The sequence below is a fragment of the Gymnoscopelus braueri genome (assembly GCF_963280865.1).
Source record: "Gymnoscopelus braueri genome assembly, chromosome: 19".
Classification (NCBI taxonomy): domain Eukaryota; kingdom Metazoa; phylum Chordata; class Actinopteri; order Myctophiformes; family Myctophidae; genus Gymnoscopelus; species Gymnoscopelus braueri.
The window spans coordinates 10,880,600-10,903,956 of NC_137621.1; the positions used below are offsets into that span (position 1 = coordinate 10,880,600).

Genomic DNA, 23,357 nt, shown 5'->3' on the forward strand with positions numbered 1-23,357 from the left:
CTATTTTCCGCGAACGACACCGGCGTATGACAAAGTCTAAATATGGCTTTATATGTTGTAAGTGGCTGGTCAAGTTTTAAGGGGATAATCAGACTTCCATCTGTATTCATCAATACCCCATATAAGATGTTTACTGCCTAGTACGTCAGTGTGTGCTATACAGTAGGCTGAGACGAAGTCTACTACAGACTATACAATTTAGGCATTTAGCAGACACTCTTAATCCAGAGCGATTTACAGTAAGCAAGGTAAACACAAGGTACTACATTAAATGCATAGATATAGTAATCATAGGTAAACCAAGAACCTATCACCTGTCTAATCTGTACATTGAAACCTTACAAACTATGAGATACCAGGTCAACAAATTAACCTGGCATCTGTCTAAATAACATGCCATCTAAATGACATATTGACCTTTGCATAAGCCTGCAAGTATGTCTATGAACCTGACAGGCCGTTTGACAATAACATTATTATTATAATCATCATTTGACAAAACAAGGGCAGCAGCAGCAGCACGGACTAGAATGCACAAGCCGTATACTAGTTGAGTTAATCATTGATATAGAATAGTGGTTCTCAACCAGTGGTCTGGGGACCACCAGTGGTCCTTGGGGGGGTTCCAGGTGGTCCCCAGCTAAATGATGGAGTTGGTGTAACCAAATGGACCCTTATAGATCTTTAACTCTTGAGAACGTAAAATGAAACCAAATGGAGCCTTACTGGTCCATTTGGTTTCATTTTACACTGTCAAGAGTTAAATTATTGTTTAACATCCGCATTACTTAATTTACAAGAACTCTACACAATTAGAGAATGTAGAAGAATTGTTATTTTGATCAGCGTTTGCCTGTTATCTCTCCTATTGGTACCAACATCAACACAGCATGGAATAGTGGACAAAATCGTTATCCAACGATAACAAAATATTCTAAGTCTTGGGTCTGAGAGGCTAAATCTCATCAAACGGCTCAAATGCCGAATAAATAAATGGACCTTGAAAAGGGTTGAAAAGCCACTGATATAGAAGAATGGCAGCGTGATGATGACTCAGGCTCTGCTGCAGTCCAGGTACAGAACAGTATAAATGGCATATTGCGGTACGGCCGGCCACAGCTGAGAAGCCACAGTAATAACAGGTTCCAATCTGCTACACAGCAACAACGCAGCGCTGTGCCCTGTGCCAGCTGCTCAGTGTCACCACACTGCCGGCATGTACATTTGTGTGCGCGCGCGTCAAAAGTAGCAGCTCCGCGAGCTCGAAAAAAACGTGGCACGAAGTGATGCGCTTTAAGCTTGTAGATCTGCTACTTTTGCCGATTTTTTTATTTGAATCCTGAAAAGTAACAGTTCTTGGACATATGAGGTTTCCACCCGACAAGGACGCTATACTTGTATTGTATAATTTGAGAAGTAGACAATTTTCCTGGTTGTCACGAGAACGAAAGGAAGCAGCGACCGACCAACCGGGCCGACCTCTGTACCAATCAAAACTCTGTGCAGGTCTCCCACAGAGTTTATTGCAAGATTTTTTTGGTCGTCTGACCTTCTTCAGGAATGCCTGCAGTGTGACGTGTTGTGAGCTTGTAGATCAGCAATTGTCAGTGAGCAACCAAGCATAACTCAGGCTTCAGGGTTAAAATGGCAAAGAAAATGGTACAAATAATGGCAGTACTTTGCCCTGTATATGTGTGTGTGTGTGTGTGTGTGTGTGTGTGTGGGGGTGGGGGGGTATATAAATACTGCGTGTGCAAGCACCCAAAAGTGCTCAGCACCCAAGATTGCATAGCAACACCCTTAAATCAATACACCCTTCCTTTTGACACTCACACATCGATACACACACAAACGCTTGAGTGAATGAAAACATGCCTGAGTCATTCAATCTGATGCCCCCCCCCCATATCTCCCTGAGAGGCCACAGAACAATCAGAGCTTCCATTAATATGCTAGCAACTCATCAGCAGCTCATTACAGTATGGTCACCCCAGAGACACACCGCCAAAACTGATCATGTGGGTGAGAGAGAGAGAGAGACCTAGAGACAGAGAGACACACCAAGAGACAGAGAGAGACTGAGACAGAGACAGAGAGAGAGAAACAGACAGACCAAGAGAGAGACAGACAGACAGACAAGAGAGACTGAAAGAGACTGAGAGAAAGAGAGAGACCAAGAGACAGAGAGAGACAGAGACCGACAGACAGATGGACCGAAAGAGACAGAGAAAGAGAGAGACCAAAACAGACAGAGACCACGAGACAGACAGAGAGACAGACCAGTCACCACAGTGGGGTCTCAAATTGAGGGCTGCTAATTAGAACGAGACTTAAGGTCTCCTCCTGCACTGAGGAGAGATTAGCACGCTCACTGGGACAGTACCACACACACACACACTATTTCTCTAAAGACCACATTACACACACATTTACACACACACACACACACGCCCATGTCTACACTTGCACGCGCACAACAGGTTTGTATTAATATACTTGTGAGGACATCACAATTTTAGGACAACGATTTTATGAATGCCATTTAAAACATATATTAATTCATTATATCAAATAAATTATATATATATATATATATATATATATATATATATATATATATATATATATATATATATATATATATATATATATATATATATAGGCATCCCAGTGTGAGCTTCTAGATCGCCCATTTTTGGGTGCACTACACCAGCGAGCAACTACTGTAAGTATAAATCAGGTATAACCCTAAACCTAACCTCTAAATATAAACATGAATCTTTTTCTAATTGTAAACCTAACTTAACATTTGACCTAAACATTTAACCATAAAACCACCACTTCTCTTGTGAAAATGTCTAAAAGTTTGCTATACTTGTGGGGACATTTGGCTCTCACAAGCACAGTATTACAACACACACACACACACACACACAGAGTAACGGTTTCCTCAATTAGCTGCTTTGGGGTGCCAGGTAGGCATGTACCCACCAGAGAGCAGTTAGTCTCTCCTTTAGTTGTGTAGCCAGGTGGTGTCAAGGAAAGCCAACAAAGGACTCAATAAAAAATGTAATTGTTTTGGAACAGCCGTGTATTGGTAAACCAGGGATGGGTTACAACAAATTGCATTAAGGAAATAACAAAAATAATCAACCCCAAAACAAAATAAATGCAATCAAATGTATTTTCAAACTCTGGGGGTTATTAATGCAAGTCACCACACCTGAAATAAGCAACTCAATAGTCCTTTTTCATACACAAAATAATGTGGTCCAAACACAGTTCAGTTCAAAACAAAACAAAAATCCTCTTGCCGTCAGTCAAGTGTTTTGAAATTATTCCTCTTGCTGTCAGTGAAGCTTTTCAATCCTCAATTGTACTTTATATTGTTCTGTGTTACCTTGGTGTTGAATTCCAAATATGGTCACTCCAGACACAGAAAGAATCCTGAATGGACTCCTCTTCTCCAAACAATTCCCCTCCTCAGTTCTCAATTTTCCTCCCAGGATTCAAGCGCAGTGGAGGCGAGGTTGAAACTCTGCAGGCCTGCTTGTGCAGTTTAGTGAAGTGTCTTTAGCCAAGTTGAAGTGAATAACTTTGCTCCAACTTGAGCCACTTCAGGTAAAATAAAAATAAACTGGATAAGAATGCTGGACATCAGGGGTGCAATGCTCACTGGACGGCCTTGCACGCCGTGCCGGAACCCATTTGGCCAGGAGCACGCGCAGGCACACGCATACATTTAAAACTTTAAATTCACACCTCAAAGTTTTCAAAGGCTACCGACTCACACCTAGCGAATTAACATAGGAATAAGCCTAGATGCATATCAATTGTCCAGTGTAGGTGACTTGCAGCGTAGGTGTTAAGCAACGTGCGCGTCACGTCATTGAAATAGAGTGCAAGAACATACCCAATGAGCATTGCATGCCTGCTGGACATGGACAACTGTCCTTGGGTGCTGCTGCCAGCATACAAACTGAAAATCACCCACTCAATCACACCTGTGGCAATTTCTGTACTGAGCAGGGAGATTGCCAGGTGTCAATCATTGTAAATTGGGGATGGCCCATTAATTAGTCAATTGGCCCATTAATTAGAGTCAATTGTGACTCTGGCCGTCACAACACACACACACAAAAGCACAATCAGTGAGTCAAGGTTCACACACTAACATGCACAAAGGGCTGATTTACAGTATATGAATAAGCCAATCTACAAGCCCCACAACGCATCACACAACACCGGCATGCATCACGGCACATATAAATCAGGCATAACTCCACACTGTTGTAGGTTGAAGGATATCAGGTCGACACATTCATCACATATTCTGTCAGCAGCGTCAGACAAGACGGCATGAGGCAGCCCTCAGACTGATAACTAATATCACACTTTGTTTCAGCTTCAGGTGCCCAGGGTTTCTGTCTGTGTGTGTGTGTGTGTGTGTGTGTGTGTGTGTGTGTGTGTGTGTGTGTGTGTGTGTGTGTGTGTGTGTGTGTGTGTGTGTGTGTGTGTGTGTGTGTGTGTGTGTGTGTGTGTGAGAGAGCAGTATGTGAAAATTGCACATTGCTGCTTGTGTGCCAAGTTCATTCTTGTCACATACTCACAGACACACTGCAGATTAGGGGCTTGAGGTCAACATTGTGGGAATTGTTTTTACTGCAGAGCCACACATTCTGCTATCATGGCCTAAAAAGCCACACAATTAAATCGCTAATCGCAATTATTTGTATGACAATTTAATCGTCAAGTAGAATTTCACAATGGTGACAGCCCAAGGAGACGTACAGCACACAACCACTGGCTGTCAGGGAGAAGAGCTCTAACAGAGACACCTCTAACAGAGCTCCCTGACCAAAGAAGATCTCCATCATGTTTTAAGGTGGACACCTGCATGGCAGTGAGAATAGAAGAGGTTTTAACAGACAGGCAGGAGATAAATGGACACAGAGAGAGACAGAGGGAGAGATAGAGAAAGACCCACAAACACACACACAGTCATGACTCAGAAACTCGGATACCGATCCCACCAATGCGGCCTGACAGCTCTACCAAAACATCCAATTAAGGGCTGAGGACAGGAGGCGAGCGCAGGCGGGAAAAGGCGCCCCGGAGCGCCCCGGTCTGTTGAATGGATCCGACAGGATTGGCACCTTGCATCCCTGAAATCCCTTGCCCGGGTTGTTTATTTTGTTTCTCCCCCCACCCCCCCCCCCGAGGCGCTCAACAGCAGCAGTTGAGTGTGAATTCACCTCGAAACGGCCTTCTACCCTTCAGCCGCTTTAGACAACAATTCTGTGCATGACTTCCAACAAAAGAGAGTAGTTTAAAAAAAAGAGAGAAACTCTCAAATGTCCAGACTCTGGTCATAGGGAGCTCCACTGATCTTTTGGCAAAAACATGGGGTGCGACTCCCTCCCTATCCTCAACCAAAAAAACACCATAAAAGAGCACCTGTCTGCAATTTTACAACAGGATCTACAGTAGTCTTCGAGCTTTGCCACCAGAGAGGTCCCAACTCCCATACAAAGCACCTGGATTCCAACGTGATACATAAGGGAGATTCACGATGTAAAACAACATAACCAAAACAAACCTACTGTACAGTATCGCCCCTTTTCAGGAACACAAAATGGCTGCAAAAAAACATAAATAACAGATTCATTTCCACCCGTCCGTAGTAAAAGAAAACACTTTAAGATGGACCCTTCATCAATCATGTGAACTGTCCCACTCACTCACTCACTCACCGTGAACAGCAGTCTATAGAAAAGCCTCCATACGGCGGCGGCCTGACGCCGGGTCGCCCTGACCAGAGAACAGCCCTTCCTGTGCAGCCTGCCCGTCCCGCACGACGGCATGACTGACTGACCGACCGCTGGTGGTGGTCACACGGTGGTCCCACGCTACCACCCAGAGAATACACTAGCTTTACTTTGCTCTCTCTCTCGGGTGATGATGGTCAGTCGATCCCTTTGCTTCGACCTCCTTCTCCTCCTCAGCCTCCTTCCTTCCCTCCCTCCTTCTCCTCTCCTCTCCCCCACCCACCCCGGCCCTCTCGCCCCTTCACCCCTTTCAACCGGGTTGTCACTCTCTCTGACAACTCTCTCACTCCGATCCGAGGGCGTCAAGTCTAGAGGCCGTCCTCCGGTCCTCCTGGCTGCGGGTGCTTTGGATCGAGTCATTGATCCCGTGTTTCCTCTGTTCTGGAGGCGTATGGGGGTGAGCAGGGGGGTGGGGGTGGTGGGGGGGGTTCTGTTCTGCTAATCTGCATATCAATCAGTCTGTGGACAGACTGTCCAACCGTTTTGTGCATACGGAGAGGAATTCACCCTCCAGCCCCACCCCTTGGCAACTACATGTGGCAACTCCTTAACTCTCACTCCTTATCCCTTCACTCACTCACTCTCTCTCTCTCTCACACACACATCACCCAATCCATCCATCCATCCATCTTCCTTCCCCATTCCTCTCTCTCCTTCTCTTGTCTTGTCTTTGTGTATCATCTCTCTTGTTCCATGTGACCTCAGTGTCATTGGACGGGGGACGGGGGGGGGGGGGGGGTCAGAATGCAGGAGGCCTGTAGTGTTGTTGAATAGTGTGGAGGTTTACAATGAGGATGGTTCTGGCCAGTTGGCTCCACACAGACAGGAATGGCTGACGCCGACACGGGAGGATCTGGGCCATGGGGGGTGGGGGGGGGGGGGGATAGGGGTTGGTGTATTGATAACGCTGGCAGAGGAATCTCAACTATGTCGCAGCACCTCTCACACTTGAAAATGTGACATTGTCTCTTAGTTTGCTGGGACTGAGGCGGAATGCACAGGAGATAAATAGTTGGGACTTACGTAAGAACCCTTAAAGTTGTGTGCCGGTGTCGCACTCAGCAGGCAACACCAGTGTGCAACTAAGTATAAATCAGGCTTAAGCGTCCCTATACTGTGGGGGCAAACATTCAGGAGAAATAGCACGATCTACAAGATCGCGACGTATTGTGAGCTTCTAGATCGGCTAATTTCGGTCAAGAAATGCGGTGTAGAGGGAAATACTAGTGGACCTCACAGCGCATCGCAGCTCAACGCGTTGTGAGCTTGCTGTTCTTTCGTTTTTTTTGGTGTAAGTATAACACAGGCTTTAGGGCTACAGTTAAACTAAATGGCAAACAACAATAATCCACGGCCCAAAGATGGGTCCCGACCCACTGTTTGGGAAACGGGTAGAGCATCAAGCGAGTTGTACAGTACCGTGCAGTCAGTGAGTATGTCTCATTTCCATGCAGCCTCTCTCCCTTCATCACACACACACATAGTCCAAGATGACAGGTATAGGATTTGTATGTCTAACGGAATCCTCAAGATATGCTCATTAATAAGTTAATTCATACAGTAAACAACCCACTTGCATTATAATGCAGGCCTACAGCTAAATCACCCATGAGTTCATACACACACACACACACACACACACACACACACACACACACACACACACACACACACACACACACACACACACACACACACACACACACACACACACACACACACACACACACACACACACACACACACACAGTATTAAATCCCACATGAATCCTTTTCAGATTCAGTTGTTTTTCCGAGAGTTGGTTGTAAACACACGCGCACACACACACACACACACACACACAAAGCTGTCGAAATGGAAAATAAACACAGAACCCTGACCCTGTAATAGAGTTATTATGTGCAGAACTCTGCCTAATTATTTATTTTGATGAAAAGCTGCTCAAAATTGAAAAGGAGAAAGTCTGGTGGCGCCTCACCAGTGTAGCAGCAACCGTTGATATAAACAAACACAACTGGGAGGCCAGTGTGTGTGTGTGTGTGGGGGGGTGCACGTGCGCACGCACGCGTGTGTGCGTGTATGGGAAGTAAAGGCGAAATGATAAAATATAGGTGTGTCCCTGGGGCTAGCTTCTAGCTTTACCATCCCTCATAGCAAAGAGCCCTGTCATGCTAGAGAGAGAGAGAGAGAGAGAGAGAGAGAGAAAGAGAGAGAGAGCGAGAGATATTCATTCAGCAGGTTTGGGGGCTCTATAGTACCATGTTGCCAGACTCTTTTCAAAGCTCAATAAAACCAAGACACGCTCCCATAAATCAGAGCGGAGTGGAGGGGAGGAGAGAGAGAGGAGTCGCCTGGCCCGTCGCGCTCCGCTCCAGCCCATTTACGGCTTTTATTATTCATTCTAAACAAATATTATTCCACCCGGGAGTCTCGGAGGACATCGGGAAGAGTGTGTGCTTTAACCCATTAAGACCGGGAACGCATCTTGTGTCATTTTTTTATTTCTTTTGGGCTATTCAAAAATAGCAGATCTACAAGCTCATAGCGCGGCACCGAGTGCCGCGCTATGAGCTTGTAGATCTGCTATTTTAGAAAAATCTTGAAAGTTTGTGCAAATCTTTGAATATATATATATAGTTTTTTAAAGCCATAATTTTTAACTCAAATATTTGCTTCTGGCGGTCGCTGGAACAACATATTTTGAGATGGGGGTCCGCCAACAAATACATAACATTTTGGGGGTCCTTGGCATGAAAAATGTTTGAGAATCACTGATATTATAGCAACATAGGTTTTTTTTCTCCAAAAAACTGTTAGAAGACATTTGAAGAATCCCCAGAAGCAAAGATTTTTCACAAATTTTCTAGATTTTTCTAAAATAGCAGATCTACAAGCTCATAGCGCAGCACTCGGTGCTACGCTATGAGCTTGTACATCTGCTAATTTTGAATAGCCCAAAGAAATCTTAAAATGACACACAGATGCGTTCCCCGGTTTTAATGGGTTAATAACGAGGCAGGCCTCGGATTAAAAACCCATTCTGCTGTGTTCCCCGAGGCTATACAGAGAGAACTTCCACGCTGCCTGAGTCGCAGCACAAAAGGTGTGGGGGGGGAGATATCGCCACCGCCACAAATATTCTTATTACGCAAACATGAGGCCGCCCGACAACAAAATGAAGTCAATTGAAAAGGTGGAAGTACAAAAGCTAGGTAATAATACGAATAAACAGAAAACATGACCCGGTACAATATTAATAAGATCTAAGGCGGTGGTTCTCAAATTGGGTCCCCAGGGGTCCTTGGGGGGCGGGGGGGTCCCCAGCTAAATTTGTTAATAAAACATCACCATCATTTTAACCACTTTATCCATATTTTATAAGTAAAATAGCAGATGTACAAGCTCACAGCGCGTCACTTCGTGCTGCGCTGCCAGCTTGCACAATTATTTTTCAACACAAATCTTCTCTTCTGGGGGTCCCTGGCACAAAACATTTTCAGATGGAGGGGGTCCTTGACACGAAAAAGGTTTGAGAACCACTGATCTAAGGAACAGCGGCGGCAGCGTAAAAAACACTTTCGATACGGTCGCGCCCGCCAACAACAACACCACCACCACCCGCCGTCTGGGCTCAAACGTGCGACCGCTAAAGATGTCATCGAGATACACCGGCAGATAAATCCACTGGGGGGCCACCGTGGGGGGACATTTCACAGCGGACACAAAAGGCCATAAAGAGAGCAACCTGCCAGGCTAAGCACTCTAATCAACTCTAATAAACTGCTCCAGGCACTGAGGAGATACAGGACCACAGAGAGAAGATCTGGTCCTTATCTCGTCTGCTGATGTTTACCTACACACTGTGCATGTTAACCCATTCAATCGGGGAACGCATCCGTGTCACTTTAAGATTTCTTTGGCTATTCAAAAATAACAGATCTACAAGCTCATGGCACGGCACCGAGTGCTGTATGAGCGCTATGAGCTTGTACATCTGGCTTTTTTTTATATCGTGAAAATGTGTGCAAATCTTCGAATATGGATTTGAAATCCTACAAAAAAAATAATATATATATATATTTATTTTTTACCTATGTTGCTATATCAGTGGTGCTCCAACTTTTCCATGTCAAGGACCCCCCAAATGTCTATCTTATCTTCATGAGTTGTCTTTATCCATTTATGAGTTGTCCTGACAGAATCAATCAATCCAAACATCACAATCACAACCCTTACATTTTAAACCCCCAGACAGACAGACAGTCTTCGAGCCCATACGTATAGTTTACCAGTGGTGTGTCCCCATGATGGGAGTCATGTTGACAGTGCAGACAGGTGGCCAGACAGGACAGCTTATCTTTAAGTAGCTGTCTCAGGCTAAGCAGCAGCACCCAGCAGCCCAGGAGCAGATCCTTCTCCTCGGCTTGGCAGCCGGCCGGACAGGAGGAGCGGCACATGATGGCCAGCGGAGAGAGCAACAGGGGCCCGGGCCAGGGGCCAGGGCGGGCCCACTGACGAACAGCTCTATTAACGTGGAGGGACAGACGCAAACGGCCCCTCTCTGGTCGGAGAGGAGCGGTTAATACCGGGCGTAGTTACAACAAGCCACTGGTTCGGCCATTAATTCCTCATGAGCTTGATGATGTCAGTGGGTCACCTGACCTTCGCTGGCCCCAACTATCCCAGCTATCCTTCTCCCTCTCGTCGCTGGAACCTCTCCTCGGCGTTGTTTATGGTGAAATGAACCGAGTGGGACAAGCTAGCTGTGGCGCTAACTCCGCTACTATAAAGCCAAGTCATTAGCCTGCTCACAGCCAGCTGGTAGCTGCTTAGCTTAGTCATGATATACACACACACACACACACACACACACACACACACACACCCCCCCCCCACCGCCTCTATTCACAGTTCACACACACAAATTGAAGGCGCTGGCAGAGTCTAATGTCTGCAAGTTCCAACGCATAAGATAAGAGACAAGTGAAGCTTGAAGAATAATAATAAAAATAAATAAATTAAACCATACAAAGTGTAAAAAACGTTTTAAAAACAACTGGCTTTTGTTCCACTGAGATGCGGACGAGGACGATCAAGTGGAATTATTTAAGAGGGAAAAGCACACAGGAGGACACAACAGGCTCTGTGCGTACAGTAACTGTAGTCCCGGGTTTCCTGAAGGGGGCATTCCTGCTTCCTGTGCCAGTTCAATTTCCCTCCTGTTCCAGTTCAATTTCCCTCCTGTTCCAGTTCAATTTCCCTCCTGTTCCAGTTCAATTTCCCATAGCAACGCTTGATTGATGCGACAGCAGAATTTAAACCAGAAGCACGTATGAAGGTGTCACATGTGACATGCTTCCAGTTTAACATATCAAGACCTGAAGATTTGAGTAAAACATATATTCAAAGATTTGCACAAATATTCCTGATTTTTCCGCTGTGATTTTGTAGATCTGCTATTTTTGAATAGCCAAAGCATAAAATAATGGTTAAAGTGGTTCAAATAATTGTGATGCTACAGTGTACCTGTGCACAGTGCACTGTATATGAACTACTTTTCACTTTCACACAGAACCAATGTATATTGGTATATATAGCTAAAATCTAAAATGAGACGGATGCTTTCCCGGTTTTAATGGGTTAAATCAATCAAGCGAAGCTATGGGAAACTGAACCAGAAAATGGGTATGCCACCTTCGGGAAGCACAAGACTATATACAGTATAGAGTTATGTACCTTACGCATTACTACATACAATTAGCAAATGGATCCAATCTGTGAACAAACAAAAACTGGATCAATACGATTTAAAAAGAAAATTGTCTACAAAAATAATCCTTTGCCTGAATTGAATTGAATTGAATTAGTGAAACAAACAGTGTGGATGGAGGGATTGTTAACTGGGTCGCAGCACTGAGTGTGGATGAGGAACAGGGTTAATTGCAGCGATTCTAGACCACGAAGGTTCCCCCAGGCAGGCTGTGAAAGCCCTGCCAATGTACCAGTGTACCACGTGGTTGAGAGCCACACCTCGCCCAATGGCAAACGCTCCAAAAACTCCAGTGCATTCCGTAAACTTCCTGGTTCAGGGCTTTGTCACTTATTCGCCAATAGAAGGCTCTGTAGAAGACTGGCCCGGTGAAGTGAAGGGAGGTGGCAACTCTCCTTATATGGCTCTGACTACAGCCAGTGCTTTTCAAAGTGCAGGCCGCCAGGAGGGGGCCCCAGAGAGGCAAAATAACCAAACATCAATTTTTCAAATATATCATTGCTGTCGGACAGAAACCTCATATCTCCTAGGCCTGTCCCCGACTAAGGATTTGTTTAGTCGACTCTAATTGGCGACTAATTGCCAATAGTCGACTGGCAGTCGACTAATAAAAAATAAAAAAAATAAAAAATAAAAAACTTTTTTTCTTTTTTTTTTTGGGCCAAAATACATTTATTTCAAAGGGCCAAGTCTACACAGTTTGTTTTGTCTGCAGCAGAGTTTCTAGTGTCTCTATCTCTCTCTGGAAGAGGTTGCACATGAACTCTGCAGCCGCACTGAGGCGCTCCAACACAAACAATACCAATACAAAGACGAGGAATAAGAAGAATAAAGTGGAAGTTACGTGTGGTTGCAGGTGTAGACTTTTTTTTTTTGACTATAGTCGACGTCGACTCGGACCCCCCGCGACTAACCAGTCGACTAGTCGACTTAGTCGAGGTCAGGCCTAACATCTCCATATTCTTTTCGTAACACCCTACTTGATCATACTACAGCGTCACACAAAAGCATCAAAAGCAGCAGATCCGCAAGCTCGAAACGCGGCGCAAAGCGACGCGTTTCGAGCTTGTCGATCTGCTACTTTTGCCATTTTTGAATTTGAATCCTGAAAAGTAACAGTTTTGGACAAGGTTTCCACCCGACAGAGACAATATATTGTTTTACCATTTCAGAAGGAGGGGCAGCAACCTGAGGCTATGGCTGTATTTGGGGGTCCTTGGCATGGAACAGTTTGGGAACTCCTGGGTCTACTACAGGACTGTTTACCAACCCATGACCAAGTCAGCTGACCTCCAGCTGGGCCTGGGTGTGTTGGCATCCTGCCAGCATGTCCCAAGAAGCAAACATTATAAACATATTATTTATCCAAATCCATATCAAATCAATTCAAAACTGAGGCCGCCTCAAGGGACACGCGTCTCAGGGCCAATTGAGTTGACTTCCTTTAATCGATACGCTCAGCTCATAATGGCGCTGTGACATCACATTAAGCCGATTGCTACGCCGCCATACAGCTGAATATATCATTAAATAATCCACCAGCGATAGGAAATCACACTCAATAACCCAACAGTATTGCTTAGTAAGCAAGCACCCCCCCCGCACCCATCCCAAGCAGGCACACATGCATGCACACACACACACAAACACACACACACACACACACACACACACACACACACACCCCTCTGGTGTAATAACTGCAAATTGGAATGCAACGGACCAATTAATCAAAGTAAGCCAGTGTGGCAAAACAGACGCTTACACAAGGTGACGACAGCCTTGAAATGAGTGCTTTGGCTTCCCATCCATCTCAATTGACTTTCAGACCGCTGTGTGTGTGTGTGTGTGTGTGTGTGTGTGTGTGTGTGTGTGTGTGTGTGTGTGTGTGTGTGTGTGTGTGTGTGTGTGAGTGTGTGTGTCAGACTATTTGCTGATACACAGCTGATTTTGATTTTCTGGCCAACGACTCTCTTCTTTTCTCCCGCTCCAGAAAGCAAGGTGATGGTTGGGGGGGGGGGGGGGGGGACCCTCGACGACAGCGTTCAGATTTGCAGACGACAACAACGCCTCACGTGACAACGCTTACATTGTGCCTTCAATGTAGCTCCTCTATGTCTTAGGGGAGCAGAGCAAACACACAAATATCTTTCTTCATCAACCTCCATTTCTGTCAATCTCACAAGCGCGCGCATGCACACACACACACACACACACACACACACACACACACACACACACACACACACACACACACACACACACACACACACACACACACACACACACACACACACACCACACACACACACACACAGAGCAGAGCAGAGAGCTGCAGCAGTGGTGCTGCAGTGCAGATCCCAGCGTGAAGCGACTGACTCATGTCGCTGGGCAAACAAAGAGGAGAGAGAGACGGAGAGAGATGGGGGGGGTAGAGAGATAGAGCTTTCTCTCTCTCTCTCTCTCTCTAATCCACCTCCAGTCTGACCCAGGGTCAAGTACTCCACAGTTCCAACCCAGAGACAGTAAGGATATCGATATCATTTCTTTAGGATTACTGAGACATTAAGACAATGGTAAAACATTACAGCTTCCTTGTCGTGTGACCCTCAGTAAAATAAGGACATGATTACATGTCATAGAACTATGAACTATGAACAAAACACACACACACCATCTGATTCATTAACCACTTAAAGCCTATATACTGCATTGACCGGGGTCAGTCAATGCAGGCTCCCTCCTCCCCCCCTCCCCCTACACTAAATGTCTCTTTAGCAGATCTACAAGCGTGTTACAATTACCTCTCTCCATCGGGAGAGGGAGACAACAGACACAAAACGTACAGATTGTAGCTTTAATGAATGACTGAATAAAACATTTTCACGCTAAAATACTGGATTAGATCAAACCCGACAGGACAGAAATGGGACTCTAAACTATGCCTACATTCCCAGGACACCACCGTTGGTGTGTTTTACAGAAATAATGGGATTTAAATGGCTCATAAATTATGTTGCCAACACTGGTATCTTCAGTACTCGGTTCAACAGCAATGCCATGCGACAGCAGGCGTATGTGTATGTAAACATAAAACATATCTCTATATAGCTGGTAGATCTGTGAAGGTGTTCCAGTATTAGACAGCACAAGTGTAAATTGAGGTAGACATTGTGCCAAGTGGTGTAAATTGAGGGCTTTGATGATGCATGCCATATCAAGTGTGTGTGTGTGTGTGTGTGTGTGTGTGTGTGTGTGTGTGTGTGTGTGTGTGTGTGTGTGTGTGTGAGTGTGTGTGTGTTTGTGCATTTGAGTGTGATACAAGTATGTCTAAGTATACATACATGTGCATATTGTACACATTTCCATATTTCCACAACTTTTTGTGTTTTTTCGTAAGTTAATGTCAAGTAAATAACTTGATTATGCTACAGCGTCATGCAAAAGCATAAAAATGTGCAGATCTACAAGCTTGAAGCGCAAAACAACACATTTTGAGCTTGTAGTTCTGCTACTTTTGCATTTGAATGCTGTAAAAAGTAACCGCTTTGGACTTCGTCTCTGCCCTCAGTGGAAGTGTCTGTGCACAAATGTGTGTACGTGTGTGTGTGTGTGTGTGTGTGTGTGTGTGTGTGTGTGTGTACGTGGTGTCTATGTGACAGTAATAAGCTGTGTTTATATCGGTGGCTAGGAACGACTCGTCTAATTATGGTAATGTAAGGGAACGCTGCCAGTATATCTGCTGATGGATCCACAGCTGGCAAAAAATACACACACGCACGCACACACACACTCTCTCTCTTTCACACACTCACACACACACACACACCGCATTTCTATTGTTGCGAAACCAGGATTACTTAATTTCTCTCCAGCTTACACGAGGTGTGCACACACACACACACACACACACACACACACACAGGTCCTACCTTGCTGAGTTGAACAGGTCTGTGTCCGTGTTGAGAGGGCCCGTTCTTCAGTCCAGGAACTAATAAGGACTCGCCACCATCAGCCACCGGCCACACGTCTGAGAGGAGGAAGACACTTACAGTTAGCATCAGCGTGCGCGTGTGTGTGTGTGTGTGTGTGTGTGTGTGTGTGTGTGTGTGTGTGTGTGTGTGTGTGTGTGTGGGCGTGCATGTTACCACAATGAGAAGGCATGACACAAGAGAGAAGTCTTTTCAACAGTCACCTATATTTCAGTGACTTTACAGTATTTCAATGCTGCTGCACAGACAGCAGCACAAACCCAACCCACTGAGTAAGACCACGTCCACTTGAGAGCCTTTTATAGACCCAAAAACAAGAGAGGTGACTAGATAATCACTACATTGAATCTATTGGAACAGTGGTTCTCAAAGTGTGTGTGGGGGGAGGGGTGGGGGGTTCCAGGGGGTCCTCAGCAAAATGTGTTAATACAACAGCACAATCATTTTAAAACTTTATCCATTTATACGTTGGCTATTCAAAAATAGCAGATGTACAAGCTCACAGCGCATCACTTCGTGCGCGCTGCGAGCTTGTACATCGTCTTTTTTAATCCTTTTTGAAAAATCGCAAAGATATCAAAAAAAAATTGAATAATTTTGCTTTTTTAAAAACACAAATCTTCTCTTCTGGGGGTTCCTGGCACAACATATTTTTAGATGCGGGGGTCCGCGGCATACACATCATACTGTATAAAATAATACATATCATTTTGGGGGTTCCTTGACATTGAAATGTTTGAGAACCACTGCATTCGAACACAGTTTCTTTTTTCCATTTCCTGAAAAGTAATGGTGCCTTGGACATACACGGTTTCCAGCAGACAGTGATATATGCTGTGCAACTACTTATGCTCATATGCTATCAATAAATATGCCATTTCCTACATACTTATAAAACTGCTAATGGAACCCTTGGTCTCCGTTTGTGTGTACTGTATGTGAGTGTGAGTGTGAGTGTGTGTGTGTGTGTGTGTGTGTGTGTGTGTGTGTGTGTGTGTGTGTGTGTGTGTGTGTGTGGTCATTGTTATGCTCATATCACCCATCATTGCCTCTGAATGGGAGCAGTATATTTATTACAGCTCATTCCTCTACAGACCACAAAACATAAACAACGCTGACCGGTTCCAGCCTGAACCCGCCGTGGTCGACTGCCAAGCGCCCAGAGAGCGAGCCTTTAAAAAACGCCTCCCGTTTCTATAAATGGCCATGACGTGATTTCAGCTCACAAAAACATCTCTCTCTCTCTCTCGCTCTGTCTGCCTCTCTCTCTCTTAGTCGTGGGATAATCTCTTGTTATCTATTATGTCCATTTTTGGATGAGAAACCTTAGAAAGCACGAGTCCTTGCTGCATGGGAGAAAGTTCTAGTTGTGGCTTTTAGGGAGAGAAATCGCCACGTCAGGAAGCAGTGGTGTAATGTAACAAAGTACATTTACTCAAGTACTGTACAATTTTGAGGTACTTTACTGGAGTATTTCCAATTTTCAATACTTCTACTTCTACTCCACTACATCTCAGAGGCAAATATTGTACTTTTACTCCACTACAATTATTTGAAAACTTAAGTTACTAGTTACTTTGCAGATATAAATTATTACATTATAAAACATACATTAACCACTTTAGCCCTATCTTATACCTAGGCTATTTGAAAATAGCCGATCTAGCGACGCGTTGTGAGCTTGTAGATCTGCTATTTTCAAACATTTTTGTACTTTTACTTTTGGTACTGTAAGTACATTTTGATACCAATACTTTTGTACTGTTATTCAAGTAAATGTTTTATTCCGGACTTTTACTTGTAACGGAGTACTTCTACATTGCAGTACTGATACTTTTACTTAAGTAAAACATTTGAGTACTTTTTCCACCACTCTCAGGAAGGCTGTACTACCGTTTCAAAGCGGGATGAGAGTTGAAAGGCCGGCCAGTCGTCTTCCTGCAGCTCATTAAATTCAAAAGTCCTGAAGAGAACTCTGTACTAGTAGTTGGTGCAGAAAACCAATTTACTCTGTATTGCTGTCTGAAGTGACTGGGACTATAAAAACAAATGAAAAGATTTGGGTCTCTCTGTTGAGAGCCTGAAAGACTCTTTTTAAAAAGGTCACCCAGGGTCTTTGAAGTACTTCATTTCAGGTGTCAGGAGTGTTACTCTATAAGAGATAACATTAATCGTTTGCATTTAATTGTCTTCTCTTATCTATTTTGCTTCAACTTGGTCAGTCGATATGAGGAGACAGACACGTTTGAAGTGCAGTTCCTCCCACTGGCAGTGTTTGCCCCCCTCATCATCAGCCTGCCTGGGATCATACGCCCTCTAGAGGCAGAGGAGGTACCTGCAGGCATGTTGATGACCAGCACCGACAGTAAAACTCAAGTCTCTGGGAGTATTCACCACTTAAACCCTATATACTTGTAGCTGACCGAGGTCCTCCAGGGGTCTGGACTTGGCCTCCTCTTTTTACTCCCTCTCCACCAGCCAATCTAAAAATAGCTGATCTACAAGCTTGTAGATCAGGCAATTTTCACCAAATGTTCGCCTATCATGACATGGCCAAAATAGGGACACTAAGGTTCATGTGGTTACATGAGTTTTGTTTGAGCTAGTAATCAACCTATTTCTGCCCTTAAACCTACTGTTTTTTTCATTCAGGAGGATTGTCAAACAGAAGGGGGAGGTAGGGATTGAAAAGGCTTAAATAGGCAAAAAGCATAACAGATCAGTAGACCTTATTTGCCTTACCTCATTAGATCCAGCATAAAATTCAAGTTCCACCAAATTGTTTGTTGTCATTATTTATGCTGTTTAGCCACAGTGCTGGCCGGCGCAGCATACAATGCCAATTCAGGACACTCATTGGTGCAACAGGTAAATGGGCGTTCTTTAGGCACGAGCAAAGTGAGTGGCTGAAGGGCCACACCACTGCGCAGCAGACTTCAACATATTTGTGCTTGTTAGGCATTTATTTGCTTGTTATGCATTTATTAAAGAAGAAGCATTTATTTGCTTCTTCTTTACACCCAAGAAGACCGGTTCCTCACACTTGCTTCACAGAGGAACCATAGGCAAACCATTGCCTACCATTTACAGGCAAAGATTTGCACAACGGTACCACCGACAGATCTCTATCAAAGTAACAACAGAAGCAAGCGAAGTAAAGATGACTAATCAACGATAACAACGATATCAATACCAATTGGTAAAAATAATCGACAAAGTTAAATTTCCAAACTTATTTTGAGGAGTTTAAGTTGAATTAAGCTTACCTTTAGAGTGGAAGCCCGTAGAACGACGTGTTACGAGGCCTCAACAACAACAGATTTTTTTTTTGACCAGCCGAGCATCAGCTGTGCTTGTCCAGCTACTCAGATCAACCGTTCAGTTCCTACGCTGCGTTCTGACACCCCCGCTGGGAACGCAACACTGTATAAACTGATGCTATCGAGGCGCTTCCTCCCCGACATGCCTTCTTTCTCGCTGAGGAAACAACACGTCCTGCCCGAAGCCCACCAGAGCACCGTGTGTCTGTTAACAAGGAACCAGTGATCTCGTTTGAAGGGCTATTACTGGAAGGATGTGGTGTGGTAGCTGGCTGTGGGAGGGGGTGTCAAACTTAATCTACATACATACTGCTGACAACGGGAGATGACATGAAAAGACAACATTGTGAATATTCAAATGTCATCCAAGAGCCAAGTAATGAAATACATGAATTTTCCCATTTATTTTCATCACAGTGGCTCAATGGGGTTCAAGCCGACAAGCGCCGACAGTGATATAATTATGATTTTCAGGGTTAGTCCAGATATGCATGACTGACCACGGCTAATGCTGGATAACAGCCTGCTGATAGACCGTCGACACACACAAACTTGTTGTTGGATGGAACACACACACACACACACACACACACACACGATGGTATTATTATATTCATGAGGACATGAACATTTTAGGACAGCGATATTATAAATGTAATTTCTATTTCTTTGCCGTTTTTAATCCTAAAGCCTGACTTGTGCCCATCCATCTGTAGCCAGCCTAGAAGCTCACCAGGTCTGCCATTTTTCATGCACGACAACAAGCACACAACCAAGTATAAATTGGCATAACTCCTACCCTAACCCCCAACCTCTAAATGCCTAATCCTAACCTGAATCTTTTCTTAACTGTAAGACTAACTGCACATTTATCTTGTGAGGATCAAGAAAACTAACCACAAAATGTCTACTTCTCAAATTCTACTATCCTCTTGGGGACATTCTCACAAGTATAGTAATACAAGAACACACGCACCAAGCCATTTAGGGGAAGGTGTGGTTTTCGCATTGCCACACCATCTGTGACTACATCTGCACTTTATCAATACTGACTGAGCGCGGGTTTTAATTTCACACTGAAAGCTGCTGAGTGTCTCAACACAAACCCAAGACCCACAACCATCTACATCTGCTCGCTTGTTTTGAGTATTGTGTTTAACTGTCTGAGTGTAGACACAACCTTGTATGTCCAAAACCGTTACTTTTTAGGAAAAAAAAGAACCCAATGGATCCAGTGTAGTTAGTCACACGCTCTTGTTAATACTTTTCATTGGTTAAATCTATTTATTTATTAAACCCACAGGCAGACTTAGCCACTTTCAACCTAGCTTCCGTATTTCAGGCATGTTTTAAGTAAACGCTTACAACGCGTCACTTCGTGTTTTTTTTAAGTATAAAATTATTAAATATGTCAGTAATTTCTTTGTATATTTAAGTTATTTGTCATATCTGCCAGTGCAATTTTTTATTACGAAGCCTAAAACAAGGCAAACATAAATAATTTTTTTATTCATATGTTCCAATGTTCAATGGCCAAAAACACAATTAACCCATTGAGACGCCGATTCTACATGTCTCCTAAATCTCAACAGTATTCTGAAAAACGTATGTTTCTATATCAGTGGTGCTCAATCTTTCTCATGTCAAGGACCCCCAAAATTATATGTATTTGGCCGCCGACCCCCATCAAAATATTTTGTTCCAGGGACCCCCCCAGAAGCAAAGATTTGAGATTTTCACTTTAAATATATATATATATTCAAAGATTTGCATACATTTTCACAAATTTTCAAAAATAGCAGATCTACAAGCTCGTAGCGTGGCACTCGGTGCCGCGCTATGAGCTTGTATATCTGCTATTTTTGAATAGCCAAAATGTTAAATAATGCTTTTTAGCTCAAATCTAAAAATGACACAGTTCTAGGTCTTAATGGGTTAAATAGTTAATCGCAACTATTTATGTGACAATGAATCGCCAACTTAAAGGTGTAATGGTGACAGCCCCATATGCGTGGTGTACCTGAGGAGGACTTGGCTCGGTGGTGTGTGGGCCGCGCAGCGGGGTCGGGGAGGTCAAGGGTCAGCGGGGTCCTCAGGGGTCCTTCTCGCCTCACGTTCAGCTGGACCGTCTGCTCTGCAAACAGCGTCTGGATCAGAGCCAGGTCCAGACTGGACACGCTCCGACCGTTCAGCACCAGTATCTCATCGCCCGGTCGCAGGCCTGGCGACACACACACACAATTTACAATTAGAATTTAGGCATTTAACAGACGCTCTTGATCTAGAGAGACTGTAGGTAATACATCAAATGCATAGAAATAGTAATCTAGGATCATAGGTAAACCAAAGACCTATCATCAGTCTAAAGAGTATAATATAAACAAATCTATAATCTGTACATTGAAACTATAGGATGCCAGGTCAACAATTGAACCTGGTATCTGTCTAAATAACATGATGTCTAAATTACATTTTAGCCTTTGCATAAGTCTGCAAGGTCGTCAAGGCCGGGGCAAGTGCTACAGCTAGCGCTATGGGCTAAGGTGGAGTCTTCAGATTATGGCGGAAGATTGGGAGTGAGTCGGCATTTCCAACTGCAATGGGGAGTTTGTTCCACAGTTTGGGATTCGGAAGGGAGAAGAGTCTGGGACGTGTGGAGCGCTGTATCTCGGATGTTTTAGGGAAGGTTCTGACAGCTTCCCTCACACACCAACATTACATATGGTTAAAGCATTAAGACTTGGAACGCATCTGTGTCACTTTAGATTTCTTTGGCTATTCAAAATTCTTGAAAAAAAAAAATTAGATTTTTTTTCAAAAAACTGTTAGGATTTAGAAAACATTTTTAAGAATCGCCTCAGGTCTTAATGGGTTAAAAGGGGATTGCAGGAGAGTGCAGACTGCTTGTGGTGCTTTCATCTGTGCAGGACGGTACCTTCACTGAAGGCCAGTCCGTCCGGTAGGACCTCGTTGACGAAGATTCGGCTGTTCTTCTGTCCGTCAATGTGTCCCGTTACTGCGAAACCTGAAGCATAGAGACAGACAAGACATTAAAAAAGGGAATGAAATTTAATACACTATGTTCTAGGGGGTGAATTGACCCACTTGTGGGTGTCAAGGGGTGCCAATTCACACCCCCGTCCTTGACACCCACAAGTTTGAGAACTAACAAGTTTGAGAACTAACTGGTCTTGACGACTCACCAAAGTCTCCCGTGCCGCTGGGCCTGCTCATGTGCAGAGTGAATACATTCAACGGAACCACCTCCAACTGATGGTGCTCCTGGAACATAAACAAACAGTTAAAACACGGATGATTGTGTCCCGTGGTACTCAGTAAATTCCTCAGTGTCAATTTAAACTCAGAACGGGTGTAAATGGAACCAAAAAAAGTACCCTTACGGGTCAACCTGTGGTGGTTGATTGATTGAATACTTTAACAGTTTGCAAAAAGTACAGAGGTACAGTTATACAATAATGCTAAAAGGATAACACAATTGTGTTACACATTGTGGTCCTATGTATTCAATTCATCAAGACATATAAAGACATAATACTATACAAGAAATCATCAATACGAGGAGCAGTAAAAGTATATTTACAGAAAAACAGTGGGGGGTGCTCTTTTATGGCGGTTTTGAAGGAAAAAACACCCCTTTTGATGGCTGGTAGTAGGGAATTCCACATTTCAATGGCATAACAGTAGAATTAATTCATCCCCATGTTTACGAATCTGGGGGGAATCAGATCAGTGGAGCTCCCTCTGGTGTGGGCGTTACGCACTCTTTTGAAGTAGTTAAGACGGGTACATGGGCATTGGTCCCTTGTGTATATTGAAAACCAAGCTCCCTCACTCACCACGCCATGCAGAAGCTCGTCGGGGGACAGGTATTGGACCTCCACCTCCTGGCCCACGCACCTGTGCACGCGGAGGCAGTGGAGAGCCGGGTCCAGGTGTGTCACCTGCAGCAACAACAAAGCAAAGCGGGCCCTGATTGATGACAGCCTGCATGTACAACACAACACATGTATATTTCATGCCACGACGCTCCGTATGGCAGCTGCCATGAAGAGGGCACAGCCCAACAACACGTTGACTATACTACTCAATTACACATAAAGCCTGTTTAACAAAAGACATTTGTTGTGATCTGGACGTTGTCTGTACATCTGCTGTCACACCTGTGGGAGAGGGTGGGGTCAGGGGTGTGGATTGTGTACAATTGTGTACAAGTTTCACAGACACTTAACCAAAATGAACCCTAGCGTTCCCCTCTTCTGGGGTGAACATTTTGGCCAGAATTGCTGATCTACAAGCTCACAACGCACTGCATTGTGAGGAGTTGAGCTTGTACATCGGCTACTTTCAACTAAGAGCTTTGGTAGAGGGAAAAAAGGAGAGGACCTAGTACAGTATAGACCCCTGAGGGACTCGGGTCAATTAAGT

The 23,357-nt window shown here is 44.3% G+C and overlaps 1 protein-coding gene across 6 annotated transcripts in view; it reads right to left on the reverse strand.

Annotated features, from left to right (window-relative positions):
• The window catches only part of tiam2a (TIAM Rac1 associated GEF 2a), a 171,881-nt gene that overhangs the window by 24,691 nt on the left and 123,833 nt on the right, over window positions 1-23,357 (reverse strand). For all 6 annotated transcript variants that reach the window (XM_080414416.1, XM_080414419.1, XM_080414415.1 and 3 more), the window contains 5 exons: window positions 22,769-22,873; window positions 22,115-22,193; window positions 21,847-21,936; window positions 20,932-21,132; window positions 15,532-15,629 (listed from right to left, as the gene is read on the reverse strand). In XM_080414416.1, the coding sequence (XP_080270542.1) occupies window positions 15,532-15,629; window positions 20,932-21,132; window positions 21,847-21,936; window positions 22,115-22,193; window positions 22,769-22,873 (573 nt within the window). The remainder of the gene's footprint in view (window positions 1-15,531; window positions 15,630-20,931; window positions 21,133-21,846; window positions 21,937-22,114; window positions 22,194-22,768; window positions 22,874-23,357) is intronic.